The 14,871-nt window shown below is 37.2% G+C and overlaps 1 protein-coding gene across 7 annotated transcripts in view; it reads right to left on the reverse strand.

Moving 5' to 3' along the window:
* LOC133618481 (receptor-type tyrosine-protein phosphatase mu-like) overlaps positions 1-14,871 on the reverse strand; it is a 580,372-nt gene that overhangs the window by 189,966 nt on the left and 375,535 nt on the right. For all 7 annotated transcript variants that reach the window (XM_072915241.1, XM_061978877.2, XM_061978875.2 and 4 more), the window contains exons 13-14: positions 8,018-8,054; positions 5,978-6,052 (exon numbers count right to left, since the gene is read on the reverse strand). In XM_072915241.1, coding sequence (XP_072771342.1) covers positions 5,978-6,052; positions 8,018-8,054 — 112 coding nt within the window. The remainder of the gene's footprint in view (positions 1-5,977; positions 6,053-8,017; positions 8,055-14,871) is intronic.

Genomic DNA, 14,871 nt, shown 5'->3' on the forward strand with positions numbered 1-14,871 from the left:
CACTGGAGCCCGGCCTAACTATGAAAAAAAACTGCGACTTATAGTCCGAAAAATACGGTAAAACTGAAATCTAAGTACCGTATTTTTCGGATTATAAATCGCACCGGAGTATAAGTCGCACCTGTCGAAAATATATAATAAAAAAGGAAAAAAACATATATAAGTCGCACTGGAGGCCGGCCTAACTATGAAAAAAAACTGCGACTTATAGTCCGAAAAATACGGTAAAACTGAAATCTAAGTACCGTATTTTTCGGACTATAAGTCGCACCTGTCGAAAATGTATAATAAAAAAGGAAAAAAACATACATAAGTCGTACTGGAGGCCGGCCTAACTATGAAAAAAAACTGCGACTTATAGTCCGAAAAACACGGTAAAACTGAAATCTAAGTACCGTACTTTTCGGACTATAAGTCGCACCGGAGTATAAGTCGCACCTGCCGAAAATATATAATAAAAAAGGAAAAAAACATATATAAGTCGCACTGGAGCCCGGCCTAACTATGAAAAAAAACTGCGACTTATAGTCCGAAAAATACGGTAAAACTGAAATCTAAGTACCGTATTTTTCGGACTATAAGTCGCACCGGAGTATAAGTCGCACCTGTCGAAAATGCATAGTAAAAAAGGAAAAAAACACATATAAGTCGCACTGGAGCCCGGCCTAACTATGAAAAAAAAACTGCGACTTATAGTCCGAAAAATACGGTAAAAACTGAAATCTAAGTACCGTATTTTTCGGACTATAAGTCGCACCGGAGTATAAGTCGCACCTGTCGAAAATGTATAGTAAAAAAGGAAAAAAACAAATATAAGTCGCACTGGAGCCCGGCCTAACTATGAAAAAAAACTGCGACTTATAGTCCGAAAAATACGGTAAAACTGAAATCTAAGTACCGTATTTTTCGGACTATAAGTCGCAGATTTTTTCATAATTTGGCCGGGGGGTGCGACTTATGTGAGAAATTATTAACACATTACCGTAAAATATCAAGTAATATTATTTATCTCATTCACGTAAGAGACTAGACGTATAAGATTTCATGGGATTTAGCGATTAGGAGTGACAGATTGTTTGGTAAACGTATAGCATGTTCTATATGTTATAGTTATTTGAATGACTCTTACCATAATATGTTACGTTAACATACCAGTTGGTTATTTATGCCTCATATAACGTACACTTATTCAGCCTGTTGTTCACTATTCTTTATTTATTTTAAATTGCCTTTCAAATGTCTATTCTTGGTGTTGGCTTTTATCAAATACATTTCCCCAAAAAATGAGACTTATACTCCAGTGCGACTTATATATGTTTTTTTCCTTTTTTATTATACATTTTCGTTAGGTGCGACTTATACTCCGGTGCGACTTATACTCCGAAAAATACGGTACCTTAGTTTCATCATACCTGGTTGTCCAAATTAGGCATAATAATGTGTTAATTCCACGACTGTATATATCGGTTGATATCGGTATCGGTTGATATCGGTATCGGTAATTAAAGAGTTGGACAATATCGGAATATCGGATATCGGCAAAAAGCCATTATCGAACATCCCTAATGAAAACCTCCAGGTACTTTCTCGTATTGAGTTGTATTACCGTATTTTTCGGACTATAAGTCGCAGTTCTTTTCATAGTTTGGCCGGGGGGTGCGACTTATACTCAGGAGCGACTTATGTGTGAAATTGTTAACACATTACCGTAAAATATCAAATAATATTATTTAGCTCATTCACATAAGAGACTAGACGTATAAGATTTCATGGGATTTAGCGATTAGGAGTGACAGATTGTTTGGTAAACGTATAGCATGTTCTATATGTTATAGTTATTTGAATGACTCTTACCATAATATGTTACGTTAACATACCAGTTGGTTATTTATGCCTCATATAACGTACACTTATTCAGCCTGTTGTTCACTATTCTTTATTTATTTTAAATTGCCTTTCAAATGTCTATTCTTGGTGTTGGCTTTTATCAAATACATTTCCCCCCAAAATGAGACTTATACGCCAATGCGACTTATATATGTTTTTTCCTTCTTTATTATGCATTTTCGGCAGGTGCGACTTATACTCCGGTGCGACTTATACTCCGAAAAATACTGTACCTTATTTTCACCATACCTGGTTGTCCAAATTAGGCATAATAATGTGTTAATTCCACGACTGTATATATCGGTTGATATCGGTATCGGTTGATATCGGTATCGGTAATTAAAGAGTTGGACAATATCGGAATATCGGATATCGGCAAAAAGCCATTATCGGACATCCCTAATGAAAACCTCCAGGTACTTTCTCGTATTGAGTTGTATTACCGTATTTTTCGGACTATAAGTCGCAGTTCTTTTCATAGTTTGGCCGGGGGGTGCGACTTATACTCAGGAGCGACTTATGTGTGAAATTATTAACACATTACCGTAAAATATCAAGTAATATTATTTATCTCATTCACGTAAGAGACTAGACGTATAAGATTTCATGGGATTTAGCGATTAGGAGTGACAGATTGTTTGGTAAACGTATAGCATGTTCTATATGTTATAGTTATTTGAATGACTCTTACCATAATATGTTACGTTAACATACCAGTTGGTTATTTATGCCTCATATAACGTACACTTATTCAGCCTGTTGTTCACTATTCTTTATTTATTTTAAATTGCCTTTCAAATGTCTATTCTTGGTGTTGGCTTTTATCAAATACATTTCCCCCCAAAATGAGACTTATACGCCAATGCGACTTATATATGTTTTTTCCTTCTTAATTATGCATTTTCGGCGGGTGCGACTTATACTCCGGTGCGACTTATACTCCGAAAAATACTGTACCTTATTTTCACCATACCTGGTTGTCCAAATTAGGCATAATAATGTGTTAATTCCACGACTGTATATATCGGTTGATATCGGTATCGGTTGATATCGGTATCGGTAATTAAAGAGTTGGACAATATCGGAATATCGGATATCGGCAAAAAGCCATTATCGAACATCCCTAATGAAAACCTCCAGGTACTTTCTCGTATTGAGTTGTATTACCGTATTTTTCGGACTATAAGTCGCAGTTCTTTTCATAGTTTGGCCGGGGGTGCGACTTATACTCAGGTGCGACTTATGTGTGAAATTGTTAACACATTACCGTAAAATATCAAATAATATTATTTATCTCATTCACGTAAGAGACTAGACGTATAAGATTTCATGGGATTTAGCAATTAGGAGTGACAGATTGTTTGGTAAACGTATAGCATGTTCTATATGTTATAGTTATTTGAATGACTCTTACCATAATATGTTACGTTAACATACCAGGCACGTTCTCAGTTGGTTATTTATGCCTCATATAACGTACACTTATTCAGCCTGTTGTTCACTATTCTTTATTTATTTTAAATTGCCTTTCAAATGTCTATTCTTGGTGTTGGCTTTTATCAAATAAATTTCCCCCAAAAATGAGACTTATACGCCAGTGCGACTTATATATGTTTTTTTCCTTTTTTATTATACATTTTCGACAGGTGCGACTTATACTCCGGTGCGACTTATACTCCGAAAAATACGGTACCTTATTTTCACCATACCTGGTTGTCCAAATTAGGCATAATAATGTGTTAATTCCACGACTGTATATATCGGTTGATATCGGTATCGGTAATTAAAGAGTTGGACAATATCGGAATATCGGATATCGGCAAAAAGCCATTATCGGACATCCCTAATGAAAACGTCCAGGTACTTTCTCATATTGAGTTGTATTACCGTATTTTTCGGACTATAGGTCGCAGTTTTTTTCATAGTTTGGCGAGGGGGTGCGACTTATACTCAGGTGCGACTTATGTGTGAAATTATTAACACATTAGCGTAAAATATCAAATAATATTATTTAGCTCATTCACGTAAGAGACTAGACGTATAAGATTTCATGGAATTTAGCGATTAGGAGTGACAGATTGTTTGGTAAACGTATAGCATGTTCTATATGTTATAGTTATTTGAATGACTCTTACCATAATATGTTACGTTAACATACCAGTTGGTTATTTATGCCTCATATAACGTACACTTATTCAGCCTGTTGTTCACTATTCTTTATTTATTTTAAATTGCCTTTCAAATGTCTATTCTTGGTGTTGGCTTTTATCAAATACATTTCCCCAAAAAATGCGACTTATACTTCAGTGCGACTTATATATGTTTTTTTCCTTCTTTATTATGCATTTTCGGCCGGTGCGACTTATACTCCGGAGCGATTTGTACTCCGAAAAATACGGTAATCTCACAGTGGTTGAAAAACACTGATTTAGAGAAAAATATTAGAGTACATTAAACATATGTTTATTATTGAAAGTTTGTCCTTAAATAAAATAGTGAACAAACAAGATGTCTTAGTAGTAAGTAAGCAAACAAAGGCTCCTAATTTAGTCTGGTGACATATGCAGTAACATATTGTGTCATTTTCCATTCTATTATTTTGTCAACATTATTAAGGACAAGTGGTAGAAAATGAATTATTAATCTAGGACTTAATTTGACTGCTTCTTATTACAAATGCACTGTTTTTTTGAAGTTGCAATTGATAAACACTTATTTACACTGCAAAAACTGAAATCTAAGTAAGATTAAATATCTCAAATAAGGGTGATATTTGCTTATTTTCTGTCTGATAAGATAATTCTTCTCACTAAGCAGATTTTATGTTAGAGTGTTTTACTTGTTTTAAGGGTTTTGGTCCTAAATGATCTCAGTAAGATATTACAGCTTGTTGCTGAGATTTGATGACCTATATTGAGTAAAACATGCTTGAAACTAGAATATCAACTGTTGCAAAGCTGTGTCATCAACACTCACAAGTATAAAACTACTTTTTTAAAGTAATCATTTCTTATTTCAAGCATGAACAAAAAAAGTCATGATTTTGACACAATTGTGTCTCATAATTAAAACAGATGACAGCCAAAATGGACTTTGCTGTTTTATTTTCAATGAAATAAGAGAAAATACATACTTGTATAGTAGTACAGTTGGCACAGTACAGTAAACTGACAGTTAATATTTAAACATTTAACATGTGACATTTCAAACAATTTTGAACAGAGAAAATTCACGCACATTCAGATAAATTCTTCAAAATTACAATTTATAAAAATTTGGCCGGGGGCCGGGCTGTATATATGCGCACTACCGTATTTTTCGGAGTATAAGTCGCACTGGAGTATAAGTCGCACCGGCCGAAAATGCATAATAAAGAAGGAAAAAAACATATTTAAGTCGCATTTTTGGGGGAAATGTATTCGATAAAGCCCAACACCAAGAATAGACATTTGAAAGGCAATTTAAAATAAATAAAGAATAGTGAAAAACAGGCTGAATAAGTGTACGTTATATGAGGCATAAATAACCAACTGAGAACGTGCCTGGTATGTTAACGTAACATATTATGGTAAGAGTCATTCAAATAACTATAACATATAGAACATGCTATACGTTTACCAAACAATCTGTCACTCCTAATCGCTAAATCCCATGAAATCTTATACGTCTAGTCTCTTACGTGAATGAGCTAAATAATATTTTTTGATATTTTACGCTAATGTGTTAATAATTTCACACATAAGTCGCTCCTGAGTATACTGTAAGTCGCACCCCCGGCCAAACGGTACCAATCGGCCCTGTGGTTGGGGACCACTGGTCTAGACCACTTTGGAGTTGTGCACACAGTGCTGGTAGATCACACGCAACATGCCCACTAATAGTACATGCAATTTTACAGATTGCACATGCTGTGCAGCATGTGGTACTTTATTAGAAGAAAAAAAAAAATCAGGCCCGTAGATTTTCTTTACACTAATTTTATTGGCAAATTTAGAGGTTTTTCAGCTTCTTTCAGTTGTACTTGTGCATGGATAAACTCAGTGACGTGCAGTCCCCACTGTGAAAAGGTAAAGGCCGTGGCGGCTCTGACCTGTTAGTTGGTTTTCGCCGGCCGCCGGTGCGATGCGGAGGTACGGCGTGGTGAGCTGAGTCACGAGTATGGCGGCTGGGCCAGACGAAGATCCAGGACGGCATGCGGCAAAGTAAGAGAAAAGACACACAAAGAAGAAGTGTCCGTGTCGTCATCTCCCCATAGTCAAACATAACATGTTGAAGGAAAAAGCAAACATTGTGATGCGTCTGTGAAATGAATGCTTAAAATGAGCTAAAAAATGTAAATATGTCATGTGCCTGTTACTACATTACATATATACTTACATGCATTTAAAGGGGAACATTATCACAATTTCAGAAGGGTTAAAACCATTAAAAATCAGTTCCCAGTGGCTTATTATATTTTTCAAAGTTTTTTTCAAAATTTTACCCATCACGCAATATCCCTAAAAAAAGCTTCAAAGTGCATGATTTTAACCATCGTTATATACACCCGTCCATTTTCCTGTGACGTCACATAGTGATGCCAATACAAACAAACATGGCGGATAGAACAGCAAGCTATAGCGACATTAGCTCGGATTCAGACTCGGATTTCAGCGGCTTAAGCGATTCAACAGATTACGCATGTATTGAAACGGATGGTTGTAGTGTGGAGGCAGGTAGCGAAAACGAAATTGAAGAAGAAACTGAAGCTATTGAGCCATATCGGTTTGAACCGTATGCAAGCGAAACCGACGAAAACGACACGACAGCCAGCGACACGGGAGAAAGCGAGGACGAATTCGGCGATCGCCTTCTAACCAACGATTGGTATGTGTTTGTTTGGCATTAAAGGAAACTAACAACTATGAACTAGGTTTACAGCATATGAAATACATTTGGCAACAACATGCACTTTGAGAGTGCAGACAGCCCAATTTTCATCAATTAATATATTCTGTAGACATACCCTCATCCGCGCTCTTTTCCTGAAAGCTGATCTGTCCAGTTTTGGAGTTGATGTCAGCAGGCCAGGGAAGCTAGGGTCGATATTCTTCTCTTGATCATCTTCGGTGGCATAAGGGACGGTGTGAGCCAAGACATCCAGGGGGTTTAGCTCGCTCGTCTGCGGGAACAAACTGCCGCCATTGCTTGCCGTGCTACCGAGGTCCTTTGTCCCTGAATTGCTCACACACTCCGGCAGATTCAATGGGGGTCTGGCGGCAGATTTCGTTGACTTTATCGTTGGAAATGCATCTGCTTTGAGTGTCGCAGGATATCCACACATTCTTGCCATCTCTGTCGTAGCATAGCTTTCGTCGGTAAAGTGTGCGGAACAAACGTCCAATTTCTTGCCGCTTTCGCATCTTTGGGCCACTGGTGCAACTTGAATCCGTCCCTGTTCGTGTTGTTACACCCTCCGACAACACACCGACGAGGCATGATGTCTCCAAGGTACGGAAAACAGTCGAAAAAACGGAAAATAACAGAGCTGATTTGACTCGGTGTTTGAGAAAATGGCGGATTGCTTCCCGATGTGACGCCACGTTGTGACGTCATCGCTCCGAGAGCGAATAATAGAAAGGCGTTTAATTCGCCAAAATTCACCCATTTAGAGTTCGGAAATCGGTTAAAAAAAAAAAAGGTATTTTTTCTGCAACATCAAGGTATATATTGACGCTTACATAGGTCTGGTGATAATGTTCCCCTTTAAAAGCGTTTTATAGGCGTTATAGAACAACTCCCATTGACTCCAATGTTAGCTGACTTTTACTAATGTTAATTTACGAGTTAGAATGCATGAAAAAATAAAAACATACGTGTGCTTTTCTTACATAAGGATTGTGAATAATAGACAAAATAAAAAATAAAAAATGCAGTTCCACTTTAATACTTATTGAATAATTCAATTCAACCATCCTACGTTTTAGTGCCATAGTTTTCTATCATTTTTTGTCCTCCTAAAGCAGGAATAGGCATGAATAGCTCAGAAAACATCATTTATATCAACATTGTTATTATGCAAAACATTCATGCAATTGATGTGTCCTATGTAAAAAATAATGTGCACACATACAATAGGATGTGGGCCTACCTTTGGTGGCGACTCGGACACAATCGATTTTGGTCTCCTGTAAAGAAGATGGGAGAGGGGAAAACACATTATTCTAATGACCCAAAAACACCTACGGTACGTGCAAACAATAACATTGCATGTGTTGAGTTCAGGGACTGTGACAGACTGCATTTAGACCAGCGCTGACAGATTAGTGACACAATTTCCAAGCTTCAGCTAGGGGCAACATTTTCAGAAAGCTAAAGACTTGTCCTTGTCCCTTCACTATTATTCTTACTTTGAGAACCAGCGTCCTCTGTAACGGACATTGTTTTTGTTGGCGTTGGCCCTGTTATGCTAAAAAAACTGTACAAGTGATTAAGTGAAGATATTAAAATGTCAATCCAAAGATCTTCCAAAGTGTTTCTAATGGTTCAAGTACCAATATCCAACAGGAGTGCTGTAGCGGTTTTAGGAATCTGCTGAAAAGTTAGTCTTTTCTAGTGTACCAATATTTTGGTACCAGAACCAAAATGCATTTCGGTACTTTTCTACAAACCCCGTTTCCATATGAATTGGGAAATTGTGTTAGATGTAAATATAAACGGAATACAATGATTTGCAAATCATTTTCAACCCATATTCAGTTGAATATGCTACAAAGACAACATATTTGATGTTCAAACTGATAAACTTTTTTTTTTTTTTTTCAAATAATCATTAACTTTAGAATTTGATGCCAGCAACACGTGACAAAGAAGTTGGGAAAGGTGGCAATAAATACTGATAAAGTTGAGGAATGCTCATCAAACACTTATTTGGAACATCCCACAGGTGAACAGGCAAATTGGGAACAGGTGGGTGCCATGATTGGGTGTAAAAGTAGATTCCATGAAATGCTCAGTCATTCACAAACAAGGATGGGGCGAGGGTCACCACTTTGTCAACAAATGCGTGAGCAAATTGTTGAACAGTTTAAGAAAAACCTTTCTCAAGCAGCAATTGCAAGGAATTTAGGGATTTCACCATCCACGGTCCGTAATATCATCAAAGGGTTCAGAGAATCTGGAGAAATCATTGCACGTAAGCAGCTAAGCCCGTGACCTTCGATCCCTCAGGCTGTACTGCATCAACAAGCGACATCAGTGTGTGAAGGATATCCCCACATGGGCTCAGGAACACTTCAGAAACCCACTGTCAGTAACTACAGTTGGTCGCTACATTTGTAAGTGCAAGTTAAAACTCTCCTATGCAAAGTGAAAACCGTTTATCAACAACACCCAGAAACGCCGTCGGCTTCGCTGGGCCTGAGCTCATCTAAGATGGACTGATACAAAGTGGAAAAGTGTTCTGTGGTCTGACGAGTCAACATTTCAAATTGTTTTTGGAAACTGTGGACGTCGTGTCCTCCGGACCAAAGAGGAAAAGAACCATCCGGATTGTTATAGGTGCAAAGTTGAAAAGCCAGCATCTGTGATGGTATGGGGGTGTATTAGTGCCCAAGACATGGGTAACTTACACATCTGTGAAGGCGCCATTAATGCTGAAAGGTACAAACAGGTTTTGGAGCAACATATGTTGCCATCCAAGCAACGTTACCATGGACGCCCCTGCTTATTTCAGCAAGACAATGCCAAGGCACGTGTTACATAAACGTGGCTTCATAGTAAAAGAGTGCGGGTACTAGACTGGCCTGCCTGTAGTCCAAACCTGTCTCCCATTGAAAATGTGTGGCGCATTATGAAGCCTAAAATACCACAACGGAGATTCCGGACTGTTGAACAACTTAAGCTGTACATCAAGCAAGAATGGGAAAGAATTCCACCTGAGAAGCTTAAAAAATGTGTCTCCTCAGTTCCCAAACGTTTACTGAGTGTTGTTAAAAGGAAAGGCCATGAAACACAGTGGTGAACATGCCCTTTTCCAACTACTTTGGCACGTGTTGCAGCCATGAAATTCTAAGTTAATTATTATTTGCAACAAAAAAAAATTTAGTTTATCAGTTTGAACATCAAATATGTTGTCTTTGTAGTGCATTCAATTGAATATGGGTTGAAAAGGATTTGCAAATCATTGTATTCCGTTTATATTTACATCTAACACAATTTCCCAACTCATATGGAAACGGGGTTTGTAAATAAAGGGGACCACAAAAAATTGCATTATTGGCTTTATTTTAACAAAAAATCTTACAATACATTAAACATATTTTTCTTATTGCAAGTTCGTCCTTAAATAAAATACCCATATATTTATTCCACATATATATATTACCCATGTATATATTCCACATATAGATATTATCCATAAAGATATTCCACATTCAGATATTACCCATATACAGTATATACAGTATATTTTTACAGCCCAGACCCCAACCACATTTTTTTTTATTGTAAATTGGAAGAATTCATCTGAATTCACTATAAAAGTGGGTGACATTGTTATCACCAGGAAAGATGAGGTCACCTACCTAGGTTCCATTCTAGAGGCTAATCTTTCCTGTGATAAAATGGCAACCAAGGTAATCAAAAAGGTCAACCAACAAACGAGATTTCTCTCAAGAATCTCCTCTCTGGTCAACAAAAGCACCATGAAGATTCTAGCGGGAACTGTCGTTCAACCCTTTTTCAATTACGCTTGCACCTCCTGGTACCCTAGCACCTCCAAAACCCTCAAATCTAAACTCCAAACATCCCAGAACAAGCTAGTCAGATTACTTCCGGACCTCCACCCCAGATCACACCTCACTCCTACCCACTTCTCCAAAGTGGGCTGGCTCAGGGTGGAGGACAGAGTCAAACAACTTGCACTGAGCCTGGTCTATAAAATCCGCTACACCTCCCTGATACCGAAGTACATGTCAAACTACTTCCTTAACGTAAATGACCGCCATAACCACAACACCAGGGGGAGCTCCACAAACCACGTTAAACCCAGATTCCGATCTAACAAAGGTCTTAACTCATTCTCTTTCTATGTCACATCAATATGGAATGCACTCCCAACAGGTATAAAAGAAAGGGCATCTATATCCTCCTTCAAAACCGCAATAAAAGTACACCTCAACCCTAAACTAACACCCTCCCCAGATTGTTAATAATCAAATGTAAACAATCAAATGTAGATACTTTTCTTATGCCTTCTGATCTCTTTCTCTCTCTCTCTATGTCCACTACTTGCTGTACATATCCTACCAAGTCAGACCTACACTGTTTCAATGTCCATTTCTCTGTTCTCAATTGTTGATGACTGATGATAACAACCAAACCTAACCCCACCTTCCACACCCCGAATTGTAAATAATTCAATGTATATACTCTGATGATTAACTTGTGTGATGACTGTATTATGATGATAGTATATATCTGTATCATGAATCAATTTAAGTGGACCCCGACTTAAACAAGTTGAAAAACTTATTGGGGTGTTACCATTTAGTGGTCAATTGTACGGAATATGTACTTCACTGTGCAACCTACGAATAAAAGTCTCAATCAATCAATCAGTCACATGTTAAATGTTTAAATATTAACTGTCAGTTTACTGTACTGTGCCAACTGTACTACTTTACGAGTATGTCTTTTCTATTGTTTCATTGAAAATTAAACAGCAAAGTCCATTTGGCTGTCATCTGTTTTAATTATGAGACACAATTGTGTCAAAGTCATGATTTTTTATTTCATGCTTGAAATAAGAAATTATTATTTTAAAAAAAGTAGTTTTATAATTGTGAGTGTTGATGACACAGCTTTGCAACAGTTGATATTCTAGTTTCAAGCATGTTTTACTCAATGTAGGTCATCAAATCTCAGCAACAAGCTGTAATATCTTACTCAGATCATTTAGGAGCAAAACACTTAAAACAAGTAAAACACTCTAACATAAAATCTGCTTAGTGAGAAGAATGATCTTATCAGACAGAAAATAGGCAAATATCACCCTTATTTGAAATATTTAATCTTACTTAGATTTCAGTTTTTGCAGTGTGGTGTCATCCCTGGGCCAGATTTGGCCCCCGGGCTGCCAGTTGAATTACCGTAGCCTACAGTGATGTGTGTGGGCTGCCTGCGGGCCAAGGTAGCGCCCCACTGTGGAGGACCACCTTTTGTGGGAATACAATAACACAGCTCCGGCCTCTAAAACTTCCCCACTCACATATAAAATTTGCTGTCAACACTTGAGTCCTGAAAAGGAAGGACACAGGCATGGCACACAAAAGACACCATCGTCCCTGAGTCCCGAAGCTGTCCCCCCCCCCACCCTCCTCCCCCGCCGAACCTCTTCAACAATGTCGCACGCACGCTCACTTCTTCCTCTTCACTTTATTAATCAAACATTCTGCCTTTATGAAGACAGTAATTATTACTTTTAATTGACAGATCAGAACAGACAGCTACCCGAGTATAAGTCGCACCTGCCGAAAATGCATTATAAAGAAGGAAAAAAACATATAAAAGTCGCACTGGAGCCCGTCCAAACTATGAAAAAAATACTGCGACTTATAGTCCGAAAAATACGGTACTCATTCAACAAGCACATTTTTAGCAAAGCATGCTTACTGTAATATTTAGACAATTAATGGCATGAACACATTAATTCGCCTGAACCTAAGGCGGGGGTCAGCAACCCGCGGCTCTTTAGTGCCGCCCTAGTGGCTCCCTGGAGCATTTTTTAAAAAAGATTGAAAATGGAAAAATATGGGGGAAAAATATATTTTTAGTTTTAGTACACTGCAAAAACTGAACTCTAAGTAAGTTTAAATATCTCAAATAAGGGTGATATTTGCTTATTTTCGGTCTGATAAGATAATTCTTCTCACGAAGCAAATTTTGTGTTTTACTTGTTTTAAGGGTGTTGATCCTAAATGATCTCAGTAAGATATTACAGCTTGTTGCTGAGATTTGATGACCTATATTGAGTAAAACATGCTTGAAACTAGAATATCAACTGTTGCAAAGCTGTGTCATCAACACTCACAAGTATAAAACTACTTTTTTAAAGTAATCATTTCTTACTTCAAGCATGACAAAAAAAAAATCATGATGTGTGCATATCATTATGTCAAGATAATGGCACTAGCATTTACTTAATTTAAGAATATTTTTCAACATATTGATCAAAAATGTCTCTTTTTTCTACCAAGAAAAGTGCACTTGTTATTAGTAAGAATATACTTATTTTAAGGTATTTTTGGGTTACCGTATTTTTCGGACTATAAGTTCATAGTTTGGCCGGGCTCCAGTGCAACTTATATATGTTTTTTTCCTTTTTTATTATGCATTTTCGGCAGGTGAGACTTATACTCCGGTGCGACTTACACTCCGAAAAATACGGTAATTGACGTTAGCTAATTTTACTTGTTTTGGAAAGTCTTGACAAGTCGAATTTTCTTGTTCTATTGGCAGATAATTTTGCTTAGTTCAAATTAAATACCCCTAATTTCTGTATTTTTTTTCTTGTTTTTGAACACTGACTTTTTGCAGTGTATGTTTTTTGTCTGAGGACAAACATGACACAAACCTTCCCAATTGTTAGAAAGCCCACTGTTTAATATGTTTGTGTGTAGAGATGTCCGATAATATCGGCCTGCCGATATTATCGACCGATAAATGCTTTAAAATGTATGTTGAAGAGGTTCATTTAGCCTACTAATGTGTATTTATAAATGGTTGATTTATATAGGCTAGTAAGGTAAAGTTTTGTAGCTGACAAGCCGAAACTTGTCAGGTACAAAACTTTACCTTACTAGCCTATATAAATCAACAATTTATAAATAAAAAAAGCTTTACAATGTAATAAAGGAAATTATCGGTATCGGTTTCAACCTCCCGATTTTCCCGGGAGACTCCCGAATTTCAGTGCCCCTCCCGAAAATCTCCCAAGGCAACCATTCTCCCGAATTTCACCCGGACAACAATATTGGGGGCGTGCCTTAAAGGCACTGCCTTTAACGTCCTCTACAACCTGTCGTCACGTCCGCTTTTCCTCCATATATAGAGCGTGCCGGCCCAATCACATAATATATGCGGCTTTTACACACACATCAGTGAATGCCTGCATACTTGGTCAACAGCAATACAGGTCACACTGGGGGTGGCCGTATAAACAACTTTAACACTGTTACAAATATGCGCCACACTGTGAACCCACACCAAACAAGAATGACAAAACACATTTCGGGAGAACATCCGCACCGTAACACAACATAAACACAACAGAACAAATACCCAGAACCCCTTGCAGCACTAACTCTTCCGGGACGCTACAATATACATCCCCCCCGCTACCTTCAAACCCCGCCCCCCTTTAAAATGTAATATCGGAAAATTATCGGTATCGGTTTCAAAAAGTAAAATGTATGACTTCCGATATTATCGGCCGATAAATGCTTTAAAATGTAATATCGGAAATTATCGGTATCGGTTTTTTATTATCGGTATCGTTTTTTCTATTTATTATTTTATTATTATTTTTATTAAATCAACATAAAAAAACACAAGATACACTTACAATTAGTGCACCAACCCAAAAAACCTCCCTCCCCCATTTACACTCATTCACACAAAAGTGTTGTTTCTTTCTGTTATTAATATTCTGGTTCCTACATTATATATCAATATATATCAATACAGTCTGCAAGGAATACAGTCCGTAAGCAAACATGATTGGTCCACTAATAGTACTAACCTTTAACAGTTAATTTGACTCGTTTCCATTAATTACTAGTTTCTATTTAACTGTTTATACATTGTTTTACTTTCTTTTTTATTCAAGAAAATGTTTTTAATTTATTTATTTTATTTTATTTTATTAATTTTTAAAAAAAGGACCTTATCGTCACCATACCTGGTTGTCCAAATTAGGCATAATAATGTGTTAATTCCATGACT

The sequence above is a fragment of the Nerophis lumbriciformis genome, linkage group LG19 (genome assembly GCF_033978685.3).
Source record: "Nerophis lumbriciformis linkage group LG19, RoL_Nlum_v2.1, whole genome shotgun sequence".
Lineage (NCBI taxonomy): Eukaryota > Metazoa > Chordata > Actinopteri > Syngnathiformes > Syngnathidae > Nerophis > Nerophis lumbriciformis.